The sequence below is a fragment of the Mixophyes fleayi genome, chromosome 1 (assembly GCF_038048845.1).
Source record: "Mixophyes fleayi isolate aMixFle1 chromosome 1, aMixFle1.hap1, whole genome shotgun sequence".
Taxonomy (NCBI): domain Eukaryota; kingdom Metazoa; phylum Chordata; class Amphibia; order Anura; family Limnodynastidae; genus Mixophyes; species Mixophyes fleayi.
The window spans coordinates 410,244,518-410,264,528 of record NC_134402.1 but is presented as its reverse complement, the minus strand read 5'-3'; the positions used below and the strand labels follow the sequence as shown (position 1 = coordinate 410,264,528).

The 20,011-nt window shown below is 42.9% G+C and overlaps 2 protein-coding genes across 2 annotated transcripts in view; both read right to left on the bottom strand.

Moving 5' to 3' along the window:
- Positions 1-1,658: 1,658 nt before the first annotated feature.
- SCAMP1 (secretory carrier membrane protein 1) overlaps positions 1,659-20,011 on the bottom strand; it is a 457,689-nt gene continuing 439,336 nt past the window's right edge. The window contains exon 10 of the transcript XR_012678477.1: positions 1,659-1,676. The gene's annotated coding sequence lies outside the window, so the exon portion shown is untranslated. The remainder of the gene's footprint in view (positions 1,677-20,011) is intronic.
- Positions 5,128-19,964, bottom strand: LOC142099115 (betaine--homocysteine S-methyltransferase 1). The gene is made up of 8 exons (XM_075182271.1): positions 19,849-19,964; positions 16,643-16,775; positions 15,686-15,804; positions 12,143-12,334; positions 11,033-11,180; positions 8,733-8,915; positions 7,451-7,679; positions 5,128-5,482 (listed from the first exon to the last, which is right to left on the bottom strand). Exons 1-8 carry the CDS (start codon positions 19,885-19,887, stop codon positions 5,299-5,301), a joined length of 1,227 nt encoding a protein of 408 aa, XP_075038372.1. The 5' UTR covers positions 19,888-19,964; the 3' UTR covers positions 5,128-5,298.

Below are 20,011 nucleotides of genomic sequence, written 5' to 3'. Positions count from 1 at the left end.
AGCTAATACTCCCGTAGCACCACCCCCCCCCCCCCCCCATCCTCCCTCCCAAATCAATAAAGGAAAATTCATGAGTTTTTTTCCAGCAAACAGATTTAGACAGATTCTCTTGCCTGTTCTTTCTTGCTTGTTCTTTCAGCTTTGTTGTCACTTAGCTGTCTTCTGGAAAGTTGGGGTCCTGTTTTGAAAATGGGCAAACATTACAAACCCTAAATGGGGCAGCATGGTAGCTTAGTGGTTAGCAGTTCTGCCTTACAGCACTGGGGTCATGAGTTTAATTCCCGACCATGGCCTTATCTGTGAGGAGTTTGTATGTTCTCCCCGTGTTTGCGTGGGTTTCCTCCATGTGTTCCGGTTTCCTCCCACACTCCAAAAAAAACATACTGGTAGGTTAATTGGCCGCTAACTCTGTCTCTCTCTGTGTGTGTGTGTTAGGGAATTTAGACTGTAAGCCCCAATGGGGCTGGGATTGATGTGAGTGAGTTCTCTGTACAGCACTGCGGAATTGGTGGCGCTATATAAATAAATGGTAATAATAATAAATGCTTAGGCTCTTTAGAGAGCATCCTCATGAACGCCACACAATACAGAGATCATATCATCACACCACAACAGCCAATTCATGACTCCTCTGCACACTGTCCTCCTCAGAACACACATTGTTCACCTTCAAAACAAACACTCTCTCTCCCTCAGAACACACGCTCTGTCCCCCTATCTGCACATTGTCCCCCTTTCCACATACTGTCCCCCTATCTGCACGCTGTCCCCCAGAACACACTCTGTCTCCCTCTCTACACACTGTCCCCTTTTCTGCATGCTGTCCCCCCAGAACACTCTATCCCCACAGAACACACCCTGTCCCCCTTCAAAATACACGCTCTGACACCCTTTCTGCATGCTGCCCCCATCTGCACGCTGTCCCCCCAGAACACACACTGTCCCTCTTTCTGCACACTGGTTCCCCCACAAAACACACAGTCCCCCTGCATAAACAGACGCACACTCTTTGTCCCCCTGCACAAACAGACACACACACACACACACACACACACACACACACACACACACACACACACACACACACACACACTCTGTCCCCCTGCACAAACACACACACACTCTGTCCCTCTGCACAAACAAACACACACACACACACTCTGTCCCCCTGCACAAACACACACACTCTGTCCCCCTGCACAAACACACACACTCTGTCCCCCTGCACAAACACACACACACACACACACACACACACACACACACACACACACACACACACACACACACACACACACTCTGTCCCCCTGCACAAACACACACACACTCTGTCCCTCTGCACAAACAAACACACACACACACACTCTGTCCCCCTGCACAAACACACACACTCTGTCCCCCTGCACAAACACACACACACACACACACTCTGTCCCCCTGCACAAACACACACACACACACACACACACACACTCTGTCCCCCTGCACAAACACACACACACACACACACACACACTCTGTCCCCCTGCACAAACACACACACACACACACACACACACACACACACACACACACACACACACACACACACACACACACACACACACACACACACTCTCTGTCCCCCTGCACAAACACACACACACTCTGTCCCCCTGCACAAACACACACACACACTGTCCCTCTGCACAAGTAGACACAGACACACACCATACTTGTCAACTTTCTAAAGTTGGCTTCCGGGAGCCTGCCAGGGGAGGTGGGCGTGATGGGGGCGGGGCTCCAAAATTTGTGTCAGTTTGGACCCGCCCCCATGACGTAATGACGCAAAAGCGGCATTTTACAACAGGGGCCAAACGCCGTGAATCTCAGCGTTTTGGACCTAATTCTGCCCACTTCAGTGAGCAGAGATGGGAGGTTGCCACACTCTCCCGGGAGTCTGTGAGACTCACACAAAAAGCGGGAGTCTCCCGGACATTCCGGAAGAGTTGGCAAATATGACACACACTGTCACCCCTGCGCAAACAGACACAGACATACATTGTCCCCCTGCACAAATAGACACAGACACACTGTCTCCCTGCGCAGACACACACACACTCTGTCCCCCTGCACAAACACACAAGTGTGTGGAGGATGGGGGAGGGGCGGCTCCGTGTACAAGAAATTCAATAGTAAAAAAAAAAAAGCAAATCTTACATGCTGCCAGCGTGGTGCCCCCCCAGGTCCCAGCGCCCCAGGCTGCAGCCTGATCAGCCTATTGGTTGATTAGGCCCTGTGTACAGTGTTAGTAGTAAATGCTGACGTCGCAATGTCCTATTTGTACACAATATAATAATGCAATTAAGCGTCATATATGAGAGATTAATGTCTTGACAGTTTTTAATAAATGCAAAGGTAAAACATATAATAAAATATTAGCGCCCCCTCATTTATTGCTTACCCCTTTAAAGTTCAGGTATGCCCTGTTCAGATTGATATCTGGTGACTGCAGAGATTACGGATTTATAGCTGAATTCGCTTCTCTTCATGGAAAATTTCTAGGATTTCCCTGGTTATGTAGCATGTAGTATCTTCCTGCAAAAGTCATTCATGGATGGGTCCTCGGCTTCTATTATAGGGTGCACTTAACCAGTGCTTGGTGTATCTTGGGCACAGGTATGGCTGCTTCTTGGGGCCTTGCCTAGGATGAAGGGCAAAAGCAGTGCTGCATGTGCAGCCTAGGAGGGGTGTGACTGTGCGGACCAACTGGAAGCTGATGGTCCATGCATTCACTTCCTCAGACCATAATCTGGATCAGATGTGGCCTGGATGGACAAGGGAGGCCCTAGCAGAGTACTTTGTACCCACCCCCTCCTGGAACCCCTGCACATGATCAGCAACAATGGTCAGATATTCTAAAAATGATATGAGAACCAGGGGCACCACCTCTTAAAGCAATACAGATAAGGTGGCCATAGGTTAAAAAAAAAATGAAGCAAATTAATTGACAACCTAGATACTAGCACTCCTAGTCGTATATTATACTAATATTGGAAGGATAAAAAAAAATGTAGTGTCAATAAAAGAATAAGCAAAAAATGTAAATGATTAATTATTGTCATTTGTTGACTAGGACAAAATGCATAGGCCTTGTTTGTTTGTTTTTTATTGAAAGTCTGGGATCGGTTCTTTTGTGCCCAAGTACAAAAAGAGGGTAAAAAAGCCAAAGTGCACATAGGTGTGGAACTACAGGTCCACCACAGAAGAGAAGGACCCCTCTATCCCAGACCTGAGACTAAAAGGTCCTATAGGAGGCAAGGGTCTTCAGACCCCCCCTATCAAAGTCAAATAATTGGATGAAAGGTATATTGATTAATATTGTTTTACCGTGCAATTGCGATCAGTACTCCACGTGTCATGACACAATTGCATGATAAGTAACGAACGCATACACTTGCACATAGTTCATATTTAGAATAGTTCCAACCCACAGTTGTTTATGAGCAGATGTTATTTGGATGATAGTTAAATATTACAAGGTTATATGTACTTCAGTGAGATCTATGGTTAAGGTTACAGGAAACATGTTTGGTGTCATTCAAATCCCCTATTTATCCTTAGTGATCCAGTTCCATCAGCTATAAGTTGTGTATGTTAGTTATGGAATAAAGGGAACTAGTGATCAGGATGGTATTGTCTGTGTAATACAAATAGACCAGCTTGAGTAGTTATTGGGAGGAAGATCAGTATGCCTCTGATTGGAAAGCTGACCCCCACCCTTGAAGGGTGTGGTTTGAACTGGTCAATGCCCTGCATTACACTGGACTGTCCTGGAGCCTGAACCTATGAAAACATGCCAAGTCACCTGTATTGCATTTGCTGTAAATATATATCCCTCTGGAATCAGCTTGCAGTCACTTTGACCACAGACTTCAGGACTGAATGACTGTATTGCTGGATGCAGCAGTGCACAGCGTATGTATCAGCTGTACTTATTTGTTGAACGGTTATGCTTAAATCTTCACCCAGGGATTAGAAACTTGCCAGGGGGGTGGGAACCTTAGGTCCACACTGACCCCCCCAGATCTTTGGGTAATACCGAGCCAATAAGCAGGGCCATCATAACAACATTATGGGCCCCTAGACAAAGCAGTGCACCGGGGCCCCTAGATATAGATGTATACAGATAGAGATATGTACTTGCTCAGTGACCCTTGAAGGGTTTTTTGCAGGTTTTTCTTTTGCAGGATTATTTATTCTCATTAAGAGCTGTGCCTATGGGGCCCCTGGGCAGCTGCCCATCGTGCCCAATGGAAAAGATGGCCCTGCCAATAAGGGTCTACTACACACCGGAATCTGTGAAAAATAAACATGAAAGTGAAAAACAAGGAGGGAAGTTAAATAGTGACATGTGGGTACAGCCCCAGCCTAATGGCCAGGCAAGTATTAAAATTCTTCCACCCAGGCAGATGGCCAGGACATAAGGGGGTGATGAGTGGTAAAGTGCCTTCTTTAGAAGTGACTTTCTGGCACCCCGGGTCCCCCTATAGAGGCACATCTTGTCCCAGACTTAACTCTCCAGGGCCCCTGAGCAGAAGACCAAGTGCTTTGTGTCCTGATAAGACTAGATACTACACTTGATCTTAGCCAGAAGGCTGAGAAGGAATAGATCTAGTATATAATTTACTGCTGCCATTACGCCAAACTAGAATGAGGTTCCGTTTGAAGCCTGTGTCTTACTCTAAAAACCCAATATATGCAGCAGTGACATAAGAGGCTGCTATGTAAATGACATTACCCAGAAGGCTATTTGGAGTTGGTTTGCATATTTTTCTCCAGATAGTATAGCTTGACAGTCTCCTCAACTCGTCTCATTGTTCCATGAAGAGTGAATTGTAACAAATTTATTATAGCAAGATTTAGGTTCAACTGACTCCTTAGGGATTTGCCATCCAAATCCTGCAGTTGTATAGTGCAGGACACAGTTATGTTTTCCAAGTTTTAAAATAAATATTTTATGAATTAGGCTCCTCCTACCTAGATATTCAAATCTTTTCTAACAGAATTCTGTGATCATCAAATTCCATAAATATGAGTTCAGCAGAGAGTTTTCTTTTACCACAAACAATAAATCAATTCTTTAGAAAAATTTTTTATTTTTCATGCAATCTTTTAACAATGCAAACATTTAGGTGGAATTATGAACAGAGGAATCACTGGCATTTAATATTCTGTGGATGTTTATGAACAGGGGAATCACTGGCATTTGTGCACTTGTCACCATCCTAGTAAGAGAAGCCCCTATGAGGTGAACATCTAGTCAGATTTGATGGATTGTTTTGCAAATAGATCTTGCAGCTGCTGCCCAGTTGTTGCCTCTTTCTGCTGCATCAGCTCCGAGTCTCCTTTGGTCACACCCCAGGCATCCGGCTTAGCCAGAGAAGGACAGTAAGGTCTTCCTGATGCAGGGTGCAATTTCTCCCAATAATCTCGCCTGGCCCTGTAATATAACATCAATATGATACAGCTATAGAGCACGATCTTCAATAAACTATAACAATTACATAATTGAGAAAATCTATAATGAACGGAAAGGAAAATAAACCACCGCCTATCAAGCACAGCAAATATTTCAGAATCTACAGATCATATCAGCCCTAGGGCCACAGAAAGATGGAGGACGACAAGCATTAGGATCCCAGTTCCCTCTAGTGTATGGTGCTAGTACACTGATCACTACTGCTCTTTTCTTCAGAAGCTATGCAGTGATCACATTACTCTAAGGTGTAGTTTGAGGTAGTCTTTCAGAGCACCCAACCTTTCAGCAGCCTTTAAAGTTTAATATGGAACCGCCAAAAGTCAGTACCAGATAGTCAATGATGGTCTAGATGTCAAGTAATTTAAAGAAAATAATTTGAAGATAAATGCAAGTATAGCATTCCTAATTGCAATTAGGAAAACTGTAAAGATTAATATGGAGTCATGAGTTAGATTCCTGACCACGGCCTTCTCTGTATTGTATGTTCTTCCCTTGTTTGTGAGTTTCCTCTGGGTGCTCCGGCTTCCTCCCACGCTCCAAAGACATACTGGTAGGTTAATTGGCTGCTATTAAATTGCCCTTAGTCTGTGTGTATGTTAGGGGATTTATATTTTAAGCACCAATGGGGCAGGGACTAATTTGAATGTGTTCTGTGCAGCGCTGTGGAATTAGTGGTGCTATTAAAATAGATGATCTCAAAATGAGTTTATTAGAAAATTACCTAGGAGTTATACTGGATCAAGTGGGATGATTACAGTACATGGAAATATTCGTGACCCATATAGCCATCAGTAAAATGTTTATACTATGGGGAATTGTGGAACAGCCCACTCATATCCCAATACTGGAAGTATATCTTGGATTTAAATTAATGAGTTACTAATGTACAGACAACTTAAACCCTCAGACTTAAGCAATCCAATAAAGCCACTAAGCAAACCACTGGATAAACTCGTCCTTCATTTTTGCAACTTTGCCAAATTTCAAATACTCAAAGTGTGGCAGAAGCCAAATAAACTTGCAGCAGTGCAGTCATGAATAGAACTTCATAAACTGCAGGTGCAACGCAAGTGTGGGGAGGACTGAGCTAATCAATGCCCTTTTACACTTGTTTTATTTTGACTTTCCTACCACAACCAGGGCCGGATTAACCATAGGGCTAACTGGGCTACAGCCCAGGGGCCTATGGCATCCAGGGGGCCCTTGAAAGTGCTCAGCAGCAGTATTGATCGGTTGGGGGCAGGAGCACTTTCCCTGCGATCCTTCTCCAGCGCGCTGTAGTCTCCTTACTGAGGAGATCTCGAGAGTCTCACTCTCACGAGATCTCCTCAGTAAAGAGCGTACAGTGCACCGGAGAAGGTGGTAAGTGCCGGGGGGCGGCAGCTCGGATCACGGGGGGGGGGGGGGGGGGGGGGGGGGGGGGGGCCCTTAGCCCAGGGGCCTCCATTTCCTTAATCTGGCCCTGACCACAACATACTTATTCTAACTTAATCTTGGGTATTCTGTCTGAATGTATTGAATCCCCCTATTTTTTATTAATGGAACATTCTCCCCCTCCTCCTTTTCCCTTCCATAACAACTTTTAAAAGAAACAAAACCAAATTTTTCCCTTTGAACTTTTTCAAATATAAAAACACACACGGGTATGTTTACTAAACTGCAGGTTCTAGTTATTTATTTAGTACATGCTACAAAGTGACAGCTAGAATCTGATTGTCTTCTTCAGGCAAAGTCTTCACTTTTACAGACCTGCAGTTTAGTAAATATACCCCAAGTTTGTGTTAACTGCCTTTAAAAAAAAACAAAAAACTTATTCTGAGGTTTTTATTTATTTAATTTTCTTTTTATTAAAAAACGTTTAAAGGACATCATAGGTTTAAAATACAGATGAGCAACCCTAGTTTAATGTGAGCTCTAGCGATTCCATACCTTGCTCTGACCCAGGGTTTAGTATGCATCTCCAGCCCACTTCCCCAGCTGCCGTGTTTCTCTGAGCCTGCTGGTAAGAATCCCCTCTCTGGAGCCAGCTCTTCTGCTATTGCTCTGGTGTGATACGGTTCAAATCCACAGCAGCCTCCGATGTACCTCACCCCAAGATTATAGGCCTCCCGAGCATATTTGTGAATGTCCCATCTGGTCACAATTCTGGGCTCCAAACCTGAAATATATAAAGTAACAAAAGCTTTATCCAAATGTATTTCTACAAAAGAGAAAAACACAAAATGTTATGTTAAATACTACATGCACTGACAGATAACTGGCATACTCATGACACCAATTCTGCTAATCCAGTTCTGCTACCAGGCGAGGGGCAAAGTGTGCATCTGCTGAGAAATAAGGATTCATCTTTGCAACACTTGTTCTATGCCACAACATGCTAGTTTTGCAACGTATTTAAGGCCTTAAACAAAAACATAACTGAAATTATACTGGAACCCAAACTGCTTATTACTCTACCCCATACGGAGTTAACCAAATCATTGTGGTCTGTACATGACCCCAGTAATTTGCTATATGCAACTCCTGGTGCCTGATGAACAATGAATATCAGCACTGACCTCTTGTGCAAAGAGCTGTGACTGGACAGCTGCTCAGCCACTCAGCACTCAGATGTCAGCAGTTCTCAATTTTTTTAAGAGCTTCTACCTTCTGACCATTGACCTGCGGTCAAGGTCTTATTATCTGACAAAAAAAAAAAAAAAAGTCCCCCATGGTTCTCCTAGTTGGGGGTGGGTGTAATACAGAATTTCAGCTCTGAACATAATTTTTTTATGTCCTTGCATGCAGAAGTATAAACAGTTATGAATCACTAGCAATTGACCAATTAACATGAATCGCAAGATATTATTGTGTATAAAGTGTTAAACCCAATCTGGACTTCACGAATAGAATGCAATCAAGAATTAGTCTGGTAGAGTTACTATTATCACAGCTCTAGGCTAGGGCTCTGCCAGTCAGGTGTTTTGCATTAGTCATTTTACCTGTATTCAGCACTGTCCCCACTGCTTTACAGGTGACAAATCATAAGTTTAGTTTTGCCACAGATGAACTGTGTTCAGAATGAGGCAACATGAATTCACATTACGTTTTTTAATAAAATACTCAGCCTGCTTATTCTATGATTGCACGGTACTAACATACAAGGAGAGCAATGAAATCAATAAGCACTAGATAAAACAAAATGTACCCTTTGCTCATACTCTGTACTTACCAAAGGGAAATTCTGGCAGGTCGATGAAACCTTGCTTTCCGCAGTCAGGAGTGTGATACGCAAGTGGTTGTGTCATCAGATGCGCTTTCACCTTGGCCGCAGCCAAACCCTCCTTCATCAGCTTCACTGTTGCCACACAGGTCATTGGGTCAAAGTGGCAATTAATTCCCACAACAGAAGCACCTACAGTACAAACAGGGAAATTATAATTTTTATATTATATATTTATCAATATAATAGGTTTTATAGAGCTGGTGTAATAGAGCTGGTGTAGTCATTTTCATTTACACCACTGACATCCAGCCAGTGATAATTATCTGGCTAAATTCCTAGTAATGTTTCAGTTGTGCAAATACACAATTCTTATTAGAGAATTTTCCATAGTATAATATTCAAGGACAGATAAGAATAGAACAGAGTTTGTTAAATAGTGTTGCACTTGGTTACATGGCCCTGTCCTGTACATAGGTTACACACAGCTCTTCATACTGTATTAGCCTGTGGAAGTACAGTAACTACAGGCAGGGCCGGTGCTAGGGTCCACTGCCGCCTCTCTGCTCCGTCTCCTCCCCTCCACTCACTGACACTAGTAAGTGGAGGGGAGGAGACGGAGCAGAGAGGCGGCGGTGGTGACAAAATAGCCTCTTCCCCCCTTCCCTATGCATCTGAATGCTGTGCGGCGGCCGTGACAGGTATGGTCAGCGGTCGCCGCACAGTTTTAAAGTCTTTTAGAATTCTGTGGCGCCCTCCAGAGCCCGGCGCCCTAGGCAAGTGCCTAACCTTGCCTAATGGGAGCACCGGGCCTGACTACAGACCTAAGAGAGACAGTCAGTGCTGTAGGAATAGGGGGACAGCAGGTGCAGGGAATGGTTGAGGAACAGGTGGTGTCGCTTCCAATGTTAGTAATGTGGTAGTCCCTGCACATTCCTGATTTTTGCAACGGCTTCTCCTATAATCCAGACTGAACGTGAACCAAGACAAGGTCTTTCAACTGTTTTACTGCATTTTTCACCAAAAAATAAATATAAGGGAGATGATAATTGCTGCCATTTTCAGCAGAAAACTGAGATGTCAAATGTACAGTATGTAATTTCACTAGTTAACTGAGCGTAATCTATTTAACCTAAATCAGTTTCAATTTTAGTCTCAGCATGCTTCATGAATGTTACAGAGAGGACAGCTGGTGTGCATAGGAGACAATGCATCTCCCATCATTAGAGATGGATGGCACAGGATGCACTGTGATATGGGACTTTGTGGTGGAGCAGCTGGATTGCAGGGTTGGCTGATAAACCTTCCTACTAAGGCTGCAGCAAATAGTAATTCAGTCCAGGATTTCTAAACCAGACTTGTAAGGGATTCCACAAGTAATTGATATCAATAAAGAAAAGACTCCATTTAAACCTAAGAGATGTCCTTTTTTTGTGGCCTCTCTCCTTCAAAGGGGAAGTGAACAGAGTGGTAAAACCAGGAAAGGCTCTAAATGAAACACTCTAAGAATCATTGTTGTACATATTATGCTGTAAGCAGCGTAGCTAGCTGGGTGACAGTCAGATGTGTTTGCAGAAGAGCTAGAAATGGTTGGTTACACTGTAATTAACAAGCCTAAAAGCCATTTAATCCATGTGTAAGTAATCTTCTAGCCTAAAGGACTGATTTTAAATCCCAATAAAAATCAGAGTAAGAAGATGTATGTGTGCATCACTCAATCCATCGGGGACTTCACTGAGAGGAGCATATAGCCAGGTTCCTACCAGAATCATTTGTAGTCTGTAGTTAGACTAATGAGTGGCAAGTTCCTTGTTCCAGAAGTTGCCATTTAGTCCAAGTACCCATTTAAATGAGGTCACTGTGCCTAGGCTCATCATGGCAATCATTTATCAACCTGACTTGCTGAGACAGCTAGGGTGAAATGTAGCTGTGTCAGATTATTCTCCCTTGGAGATGACCTTAGCCTGGTGTTATCTCTATTTGGCTGTAACTGCTGCAGTTAATAGGGCACCTTATTCATGCCTCATAAATGTCCAAGTTTAGGTGGGACAGACCTGACAGATTAGGATTTTTACCCTGATTTCAGGACAGTTGGAAGATTTGCCCCGTCAATGCAGAGACTTCCAGCAGCAGGTGCGTGTGGCATTGAAGGAGTGTTTTTAGGGGAGGGGGAAGGAGACTGGGGGCAGCTCAGCTCTTCTACAGCGCTGGCTACACTCCTAGGGGATATGGCCATACCGCTTCTTAGGAGCAATCCAATATTAATGATCTCAACCTCAAATAGCAGTATTCAATGTATTCTAACTCACCGGCTTTAGCCAATCTGACAGCGCACTCTCCAGGAGAAACCCCATTCAAGTCTCCTTCTGGACCAATGCATAATGTAGCAGCAACCGGTTTTCCAGACTCTTTTAACACCTCCACAGCCCAAACAGCCTCCTCCACGTGCTCAAAATACTGAAATTAGGACAGAGATTAATCTGTTGACACCAATACAGTTACCTTCATTAATATCGGAGTTGGAATCAATTAGGACTGAACTATATTACAACAGTTCATTCCTTATTAAATTTATTAAAACACCTTCAAAATTAGGAAGCATGATAATTCCACCACCATGGGGTGGACCACATTATCTTAAGTATGTAGAAAAATGTTGCTTACAGCAAAGATGATAAATTTGTCCCAGGAGCTCATTAGTGTGGTCTAGTGGTTAGCACTTCTGCCTCACAGCACTGGTGTCAGGAGTTTGATTCCTGACCATGGTCTTAGCCATGTGGAGTTAGTATGTTCTCCCCATGTCTGTGGGTTTCCTCCTCCCACACTCCAAATACATACTATTAGATTAATTGGCTGCTAGCAATTTGACCCTAGTCTGTCAGTCTGTGTGTGTATGTTAGGAAATTTAGACCAAGCTCCATTGGGGCAGGGACTGATGTGAGTGTTCTCTACAGTGCTGCAGAATTAGTGTCGCTATATAAATAGATGACAATTCCTGGGTCCACTCACTCACTTATTGCAAGTACAATGGCAGGGTGACTAGAATACAGCAACACTTCTGGAAGCAATGCACCTTTGTCAGGCTGAGCCATACATGGCCACAGTATGTACTTAAGTGTGTGTTACTGGGTTTCCTTTAGCCTGATGCAGGTGACTGGTAACCATTGGGAAGAACATTCTATGCAAAACAATGTTATGGTAATCTCCCCTAATTGCAGTTCAAATACCACATTTATTTACTTCCCCACATTAACCACAAGCCTGCCTGGCCAAAAGGTGAGATCCACCCCTACTGGTTTCATTCAGTAGGATTGAACACGCAGTGCAAGTAACTCAATGGAAATATGATGAGGTGGTCACACATTCAGTCCAATATCCTCTATAAAATTATATCACTGCTGATACCTTGTTCTCATTACCTCAGCAATGAGAAAGTCCACGTTCTTTTTTATGAAAACATCCAGCTGCTTCCGGAAGATCAATTTCACCTCCGACTCACTCTTACAACTGAGGTATGACGGAGTTTGGCTGACACCTCCTGCAACCAGGGCATCACCCTCATTAGCCACTTGCCTGGCAATGTCACAAGCCGCTTCATTGACCTTCTGACCCTGAAATTAAGCAAAACATTTATGTAACGTAAAAGTATACAACGGTCTCACGCATGTGTAGCATGTAGCCAATTATATATGGTCTATATTTGTAAATCAGGTACAGAAACATTTATGCATCAGATTTTGTATGTATGTTTTATTATATATTTTTACAAAAATATTTTTGAACACTATGGTGGTCATTCACAGTAAAACAAACATTAACATGTATCAAAAGCTTAAATGTGTTTGAGCTGATCTGCATATGGGTGAACAATCTTTACCATGTACAAAACTCAACTATCAGACTTGACTGAGTTTTGCGCCATTTTTTATAAATCAATCAAACAAATTCTGGCACACTGCTATTTTTAATGCTATTGAGGAGCAGATATGCAACTGGTTCAAGCATAGTGAGTGGTTGGGAGAGCACTTTGGGATGAGGAGTTGTAGGATGACAGTATTGTAGATGGCTTTTGTATGTTAAGGATCATTCCTTGAACTCTACCCTAAGAGGTCAGTGTGCTCAGTGCAAGCTTTAGTGCAGGGAAAGTTGTGTGGCTGGTTACAATAGGAAAGCAGAGATGATGGCAAACTTGTCTTCACAAGCCATCGCCGCTTTAAATTTTCCCTGCAAAGTTGCCAATTTCTGGCGACTTGCAGAAACAGATGTTTCATACATTTACCCCAATGAGTGCACGGTGGCACTGTGTGGCATTAAGGAGCGTATTTTACAGATAATGCACAAATGTGTTCGATTGTGTCAATGACTAGGAGGTTGGAAAGGAGACACCAAATTCAAGGAGGACCACCAGAATATGAGCATGGAAGCCGAGATTTTAGCAAACAGCGTAGTAAAGCAGGGAGCAAATCCAATAAAATTATTAACTGTATAGAATAGATATTCATTGCAGATACAAGGAAGTAAAATCCTTCCTCTAATACTTTATAAAGTTCTAGGGCCCACTCTCCAAAGACACATTAATACTTTCCTAATAAGTCTCTATAGCCCTTATACGATTACCCTGACTACATTGAAGTTGATTAAAGAGTAATTGAAATCAGCAACTGTCGTTATATATACACAAAGTGATAGATTATTTGTTATTATAGGCTCACAAAACTGACTAAGCAGTGTGACCAATATAGTTCTTTTGTATGTGAAATATTGTGCAGTAGTTAATACTGAGAATTGTATCCAGCGTAAGAGTCAAAATGGGATGTGCAGCTAAATATAAGAGAACAGCAGTTCAAGGACGTTTGGCAACTATGGTTTGTGAAATAAAGTACTTTGAACTAGATGAATAAACATTTTCAAATAAATGTATCCTATGATTTACATTGGGACATGCACCAAAACCATATGGTGGAATAATACAGCTATGCAAGAGGTTGTCCCAGGAGCCCGTGAAAAGGATAAGACCCACTGACCCAGGGATACAGTGATAGTAAGTTCATATTTTTTATTCTAGGTCCCAGTGCTGGTGATGGAAACCATTTACTGCCAATTGCCAGAAAGGTGAGCCAATCAGGGCTCACCTCTGGTCATTTGAATTTTTTGGCACCCACATGACGGCAACTATATAATCAACCCATGTGGTGCAGTTCCAGTTCAGTGGCGGAGACCTACCAAGACGAAGCTTCAGTGAGATGGCTCGATCCAGCCCGAAGGCGCCAGAGGGGATAGAAGCCAGTGGGATCAACATAGAAGCTGGCAAAGAGAAGGCAAGACGGCAAAATACAGTCGAAGATCTGCAGGATCAAGTCAGCAAACGCCACCCAGAAGTAGCGGGGGGGGGGGTTAGCAGAAGAGTGGTCATGTTCTCCCCTGTTGCCAACAAAAACTGCTAGTCATTTAAGGCCCTTTGGGCAGCCCTCTTCCAGACCCATATCTGCATTCTATCTTTCTACACTTTGGGTACAAGGCCTTGGGTATCTGGGCACTAGGCCCGTGCAGCAGTAGTGGGCAAAATGCACTGGATAATTAGGTGTGCTTAGGTTTATTGTATTGCTTTCTGTGAGCGCAGTTCTAGTTTTAGGCTAGCCTTTGGCACCATTTAAAGTCAGGCTTAGCCTGTGGGCACAGTTAAGGAAGGTACCCTGCCACTGAGACTGCACCCAGTCTGTCCCAATTGTATTGTATTCAGGTAGCCATTGTGTGGTGGTTACTTTATTATACTGTAATTTCCCTTAAAGTATCCAGAAAACAGCCCCTATTCAATAGTACTAGGCTTCTGCTGTACATTTTTCCCTATTGTCTGTCTTTTGTAATTGTGTTTGTGAACTATGGGGTTTGTGTTAGGGCATTACATCACACCTAGTACTAGGAGTTAATCGTTGCACAGCACTTGGTCACATTACAGTGCTGTTAGGACCAGGGCATTGTTTTTGTATCTAGCACTAGTGTGGGAGGTACATACTAACCTAGTAGACAGCATTGTGGGTGGACTGTCGTGTATCACCTCTTTCCCTAGACCAGTGTTTCTCACCAGTCCTCAAGACCCCCTAGCAGTACATGTTTTCCACATCTCCTTGCTGGAGCACAGGTGTATTCATTACTGACTGACAGTGTAGCAGGTGGTATAATTATTTCACTGGTCACCTGGCAATCCTGCACTGTCCTGAGGACTGGATTTGAGAAACATTGCCCTAGACACTGATCCTGGGAGAGGAGACGCCCACCAAGAGGCGGTAGCGGCGATTACCCAGTGTGTATCATCTTTTGGCTCGTCTCTCTTGGTGGGGGTCCCTTGTCAGTACATCTGAGTAGGCTAATCAAGTGGAATACTTCCCTGTCCCGAATATCTGTAGTCCTGCACCCAAACACTGACCAAATTGCGGTGTTGGCAATAGGAGTAGAGTATAGGGTCTACTTCTGACAGTCACCTAGTACATCCATCATTCCACTGCATGTTTGCTTTTCAGTAATTTGTTGTGGTTTCTCCCCTAGACTGTAGTGGTGTCTATGAACGGTAGGTGAAAGAGTCATGTGAAGGTAAGAACTTTGTGTGCATCTCATTCCTGGCAGGAACTACTGCTACATTAAAACTTATTCTGCGTGGTTGTCAATAGGCTCTCCGGGCCTTCACCAACTGCTGTGATGTCAGATGTGTGTGACAGCTTGTAACTTGTTTATCTTACAATAAAACTCCAGCTAATACATTACTGCAAACATGTGTCTGATTAAATATCTATTTTTAACTTATCACTGAGATTAAGGGTTCTATGCGACCCCTTTAAAGGTTAGAGGGTCATAGTTTGTGGCCCCCATATTATAACAGGTTGCCTACCATTGCTCTAAGGGCTCAGTCACTCAGCGCTTTTAATGAAATGACCCTTTACCATGTACAGCATTACCCAAACACTTACCGAGATCTTCTCTCCCACATAGTTCCCTCTATTCTCCAGCTTATCATCACTAGCATAGAAAGTGAACGTCTGCATGACATTTGCCCCAGCTCTAAGGAACTCCCTATGTAGCTGCCGCACTGTGATCAACAAAACAGAAAAAGCTGCATCAGCCAACAACATTAACTACACATCACAAGAAAATATTTTAGTTGAGAAAATAGTAATCGTTTTTATCATTCAAAGACTGTAGAAAATAAAACTGTAAAATGCCATTAGTGATCTTTGGAGAAGTTCAGTTGTTGTAAGCCGCTCATGGTGCTGTGAGAGCAGACTGCCAACACATGGAATCAGCTACCACATTCCTTCCTGTGGAATCTCTTTGCTAAAATAGATCTGGCTATGAAATTTAATCACACACTTGCTAGCTCCTTATACTGTGTAGCATCAATTAATGCCAACACAACTCAAACCTCCTTTCTTTCCTCTTTTGAATCAAATTCCTTGTCCTTCCCTTCCAAATCTATCCTAAGCCACTGGGTCCCATATTGTCTGCCAGTCTCCTAAATTTCAAATAGTGTTAATCATGCGTATTATAGTAGTATGTGTTTAGGTGCTTTCTTGCATTGTTAACTGTGTAGTAAGCAGTATTTATATGTAGCCGAGTCTGCCATGCTGCGTGCAAAGGTCTATGAATGGATAGAAAAGTGCATCTTCTCATAACAAGTATTAATTTACCCTCTGCCACTTTACACTTTGGGAAATAGGCATACCCTAGCTATACGTTATTATGGTACAATACTTGAACATTGCATAATTTAGTAATCAAGGTTATCATGTATAACTGAGGCTATTTAGTTCATGTTCTAACCCATGCCTGTAATTGCGGCAGTTTTACCAACCAAGCATATAAAATAAACACATCTTGAAATGTATTTGATGCAAGTTGTACATAAACATGTACACAGAAACCCATACCTGCTTCTGGATGTTCTACGGCAGCTTCTGGAGTCCAGGGTCCGGCTTTCACATAACCCCTTTTCTCCAAGGCAAACACAAAGCCCCCATCTCCAATAACAATCTCTCCTGCATCCAGGCGTTCCAGTAGGCCCTGAAACGAGTTGTGAAAGTGACATATAGCCTTCATTATGGTTTATACTGCGTGCATATCTAGAGTGGAGCCATATCTAGTTTACTTCTCAAGTGAATCGGTCATGAGGCCTCCACGGTCTATGTAGAGCTAAGCAGTTAGCTCTTCCAAACCTACCAATTTGCTGCTAGTGCCTAAAATGAATGACTTTGTATGTGTGGGAACATGAAACGAATAGCTAATAAAGCTACACCGTCAAGCTCCTGTTCCCACAAAGTCCAACCAATTCTGCTAAAATAACACTTATATTTTCCTGTAGAACTGTATAGCAATCTGGGTGGGGGGGGGGGGGGGGGGGGGGTTAAATATTCTACTGTAGATTAAAATTTATTTATATGTACCACACATGGTAAATATGCCATGCTTGGAATTTTGCAAGCAGGCGGTCAGATAGATTGTACTTTAAACACAGTAAATTTCCACTTTTGTGCATAAATATATTTTGACAGTGTTTGCTGAAATCAAGGCATTTAGGATGGACAACACATTACATTAAGTCGTCCCCCCCCCCCCCCCCCCCCCCCCGATATTGCTCCCCTGAATTTCTTCCTGGACCTCTGGGCTCTGTGATCATTATGATCTTCCCCCAGGCTCCTAATATTGGAGGATTTACCACCTCTAATAGCAAAATGAAACCAGGAACACCTGATGTAAGCTCATTGTTGGAGGCTTCAGCCTGCTCAGATCTTGCTCTAAGAGCCTAATCTCTACTCTTTAATTTCACCTACCCAAGCATGACCAGCCCATCAAGGGGCTGAATGAACTCCACTGGGAGGACATGGGAGAGACTTTGGGTGCAGAGAACTGGTCCAACAGAGAAGAAATTTCGAAGAGCCTGATCTGTACAGAAAACGCAAATTATTCAGGCGGTACCTAGTGCCAAACCAACTCTGTGCTATATACCTGACTGCCTCCGGTCTTTGCTGGTGAGTCTGGTTCTAAGGGCACCCTGTCCCACATATGGTAGAGCTGCCCCAAAATAGCGCTTTTTGCAAGAGATGTGTGACTTATTCTTGCAATCACACAAGTGCACCCTCTATCCAACCTATCCTTCCACTGCGCCCAATCCCAAATGTACAAAGACACACCCAGAATATCATCAGCCATGTCCTCATAGCATCCAGATCCCCTCCATGATTCCTGCTCGTCAGCAAAGTCTAGCAGATCTACAAGTTAGAAAACGTTACCAGCATAACCATGACCTCCAACCAATTCTCCAATATTTGGAATGCAAGGACTTCACACTATGACCCCAGCCCCTCCTCCCTCACATAGAATTGTAGGAGAGGGATCTCCATGTCTGAAATGCTGACATGAAATCCAGCCCTTCTTCCCTCTCCTGTTTCCGCATACTAACATCTCTGCATTTTCCTCCCCCTTCCCCCCAAATCCAGGTTTCACTAATTCTAGCAAATGTTTCTCATTCCATTTTGAAGATTGTTCCTTATCCTACTGTAAATGATGCTTTAAGATTTTGTTGCTATGCTGAAAATTATACCCTACCACTTACACCCTTACCCCTCCCCAGTTCTCTTTTTCTGTACCTGCTCATATTAATTGTGTGAAATTTAAATAAAAATACGTGGTCAAAAACAGGTGAGAGGATTAAGGTTGTAAAGTTTAGGAAGTGATCAGTTCTCGCACCAAGTAGAATTCACATTAGTTAATTCCTTTACTTGCACACATGGGTTTTCTATGAGTGATATAGTCTGGGTCCAAAGACATTTCTCATATTATTTGGCTACTGACCAACTGGCATGTCTTACAGATTAGCTTGTGAGCTCCACTTGGGCAGGGACTGAATGAATACATTTAACACACTACATAAGGTTGTAGAATTTTACAATGGCGAGTTTCACAAAAAAAGTCTTTGAAAGCTTCAATTCTCATAATCAATTCTCATAGTGTTACTCTAGAAAATAAAGACAATGGAGGGCTAGAGATAATTTGGCAGCGTGAGAAAGTACAGTTGTAGGTAGTGGTCAATGATAACACGACACAACATTCAGTGGCAGGTTATATATAACGGGAAGGTATGCAATTCTGGAATGGCCCAGACATCAACCACCTGCTAACCCCTCTTGCATTTTAACTTGCCTTTTAAAGTTATGTACAGACAAGACTTAACCCAGGTAAATAGCATAGCAATGTTCGTGTTAAAGTTCAGATTGAAGCTGTTTATATTTAGTATTGGATTGGCCAGAAGGGGAAGACTGATGTGAGTTGGTCAACTTAACATGTATTGCAATATGTGGAGCCAACAATCCCTGTTTTTATTACAGAGTTCAGCCTGACATATCAAGAACAACATTATATAAACAAAATGATCTTCTGCACCCAAACACATTATTAATGAGGTCACACCCCTCTAGCACCCCAGTTCTCAGCAGTATTTCTGGTTTACCACAATACTGCATCGGCTTTTTTGTCAAAATGGGTTTGTGACCACTGACCAGACCTTTAATGTTGTTCCCTTCCCTATCCTAGCTGCTATTGCTTGAGGAGTACTTGCCTTTAAAAGCTACATGTACGTTTGACATCTCAGTTTAAAAGCATAGCAATACTATTAAAATTCAGATTGAATTCACATTTAGTGTAGACTACATGGCAACTGATAGTCCACAGACACATCAACAGAAGCATATAATGCATTTCACCTGTATTCATGCCTCTCTGGGGAAATTTGTAGACTATGATTATGTCCCAATGATATCTTAGGGGTTACAGCTTTATCATGGCTAAATATCTTCAGCATAACACTATCACCATGCCCCGGTGATTTTATACAATTGTCGATATGCTCTAACAGATAAGCAGATATTGGTCTGAAAGAAGCTTTGAGACGCTCCACCACCAGCAGCCCCTCAGCAGTATATAACATGAAGGCAATTTTCCCTATCAGACACCATTTCCCAGTTTAGAGGAATGTCACTTCAGAAAAGCAGACAGAGCTGCACACTTAATTTCAGAAAGTTTTTTTTTATATGAAAGTTATTTAAAACATAGAAAGTAAGAAAAATTAAATGCCACTTACTTTTTTGGCTTGGCCACTCTTAACTCCAGTTTGTGCCATTGCTGCGGTGTGTGAGGACTGTATAAATGCCAAGTACGTTTCTAGCTCTTATTTTATATAAATGGGCAGAAGGGCGTGGCCGAATTAGGCTGCTTTCTCCTCTGTGATTGGTGGATGTTTTGCA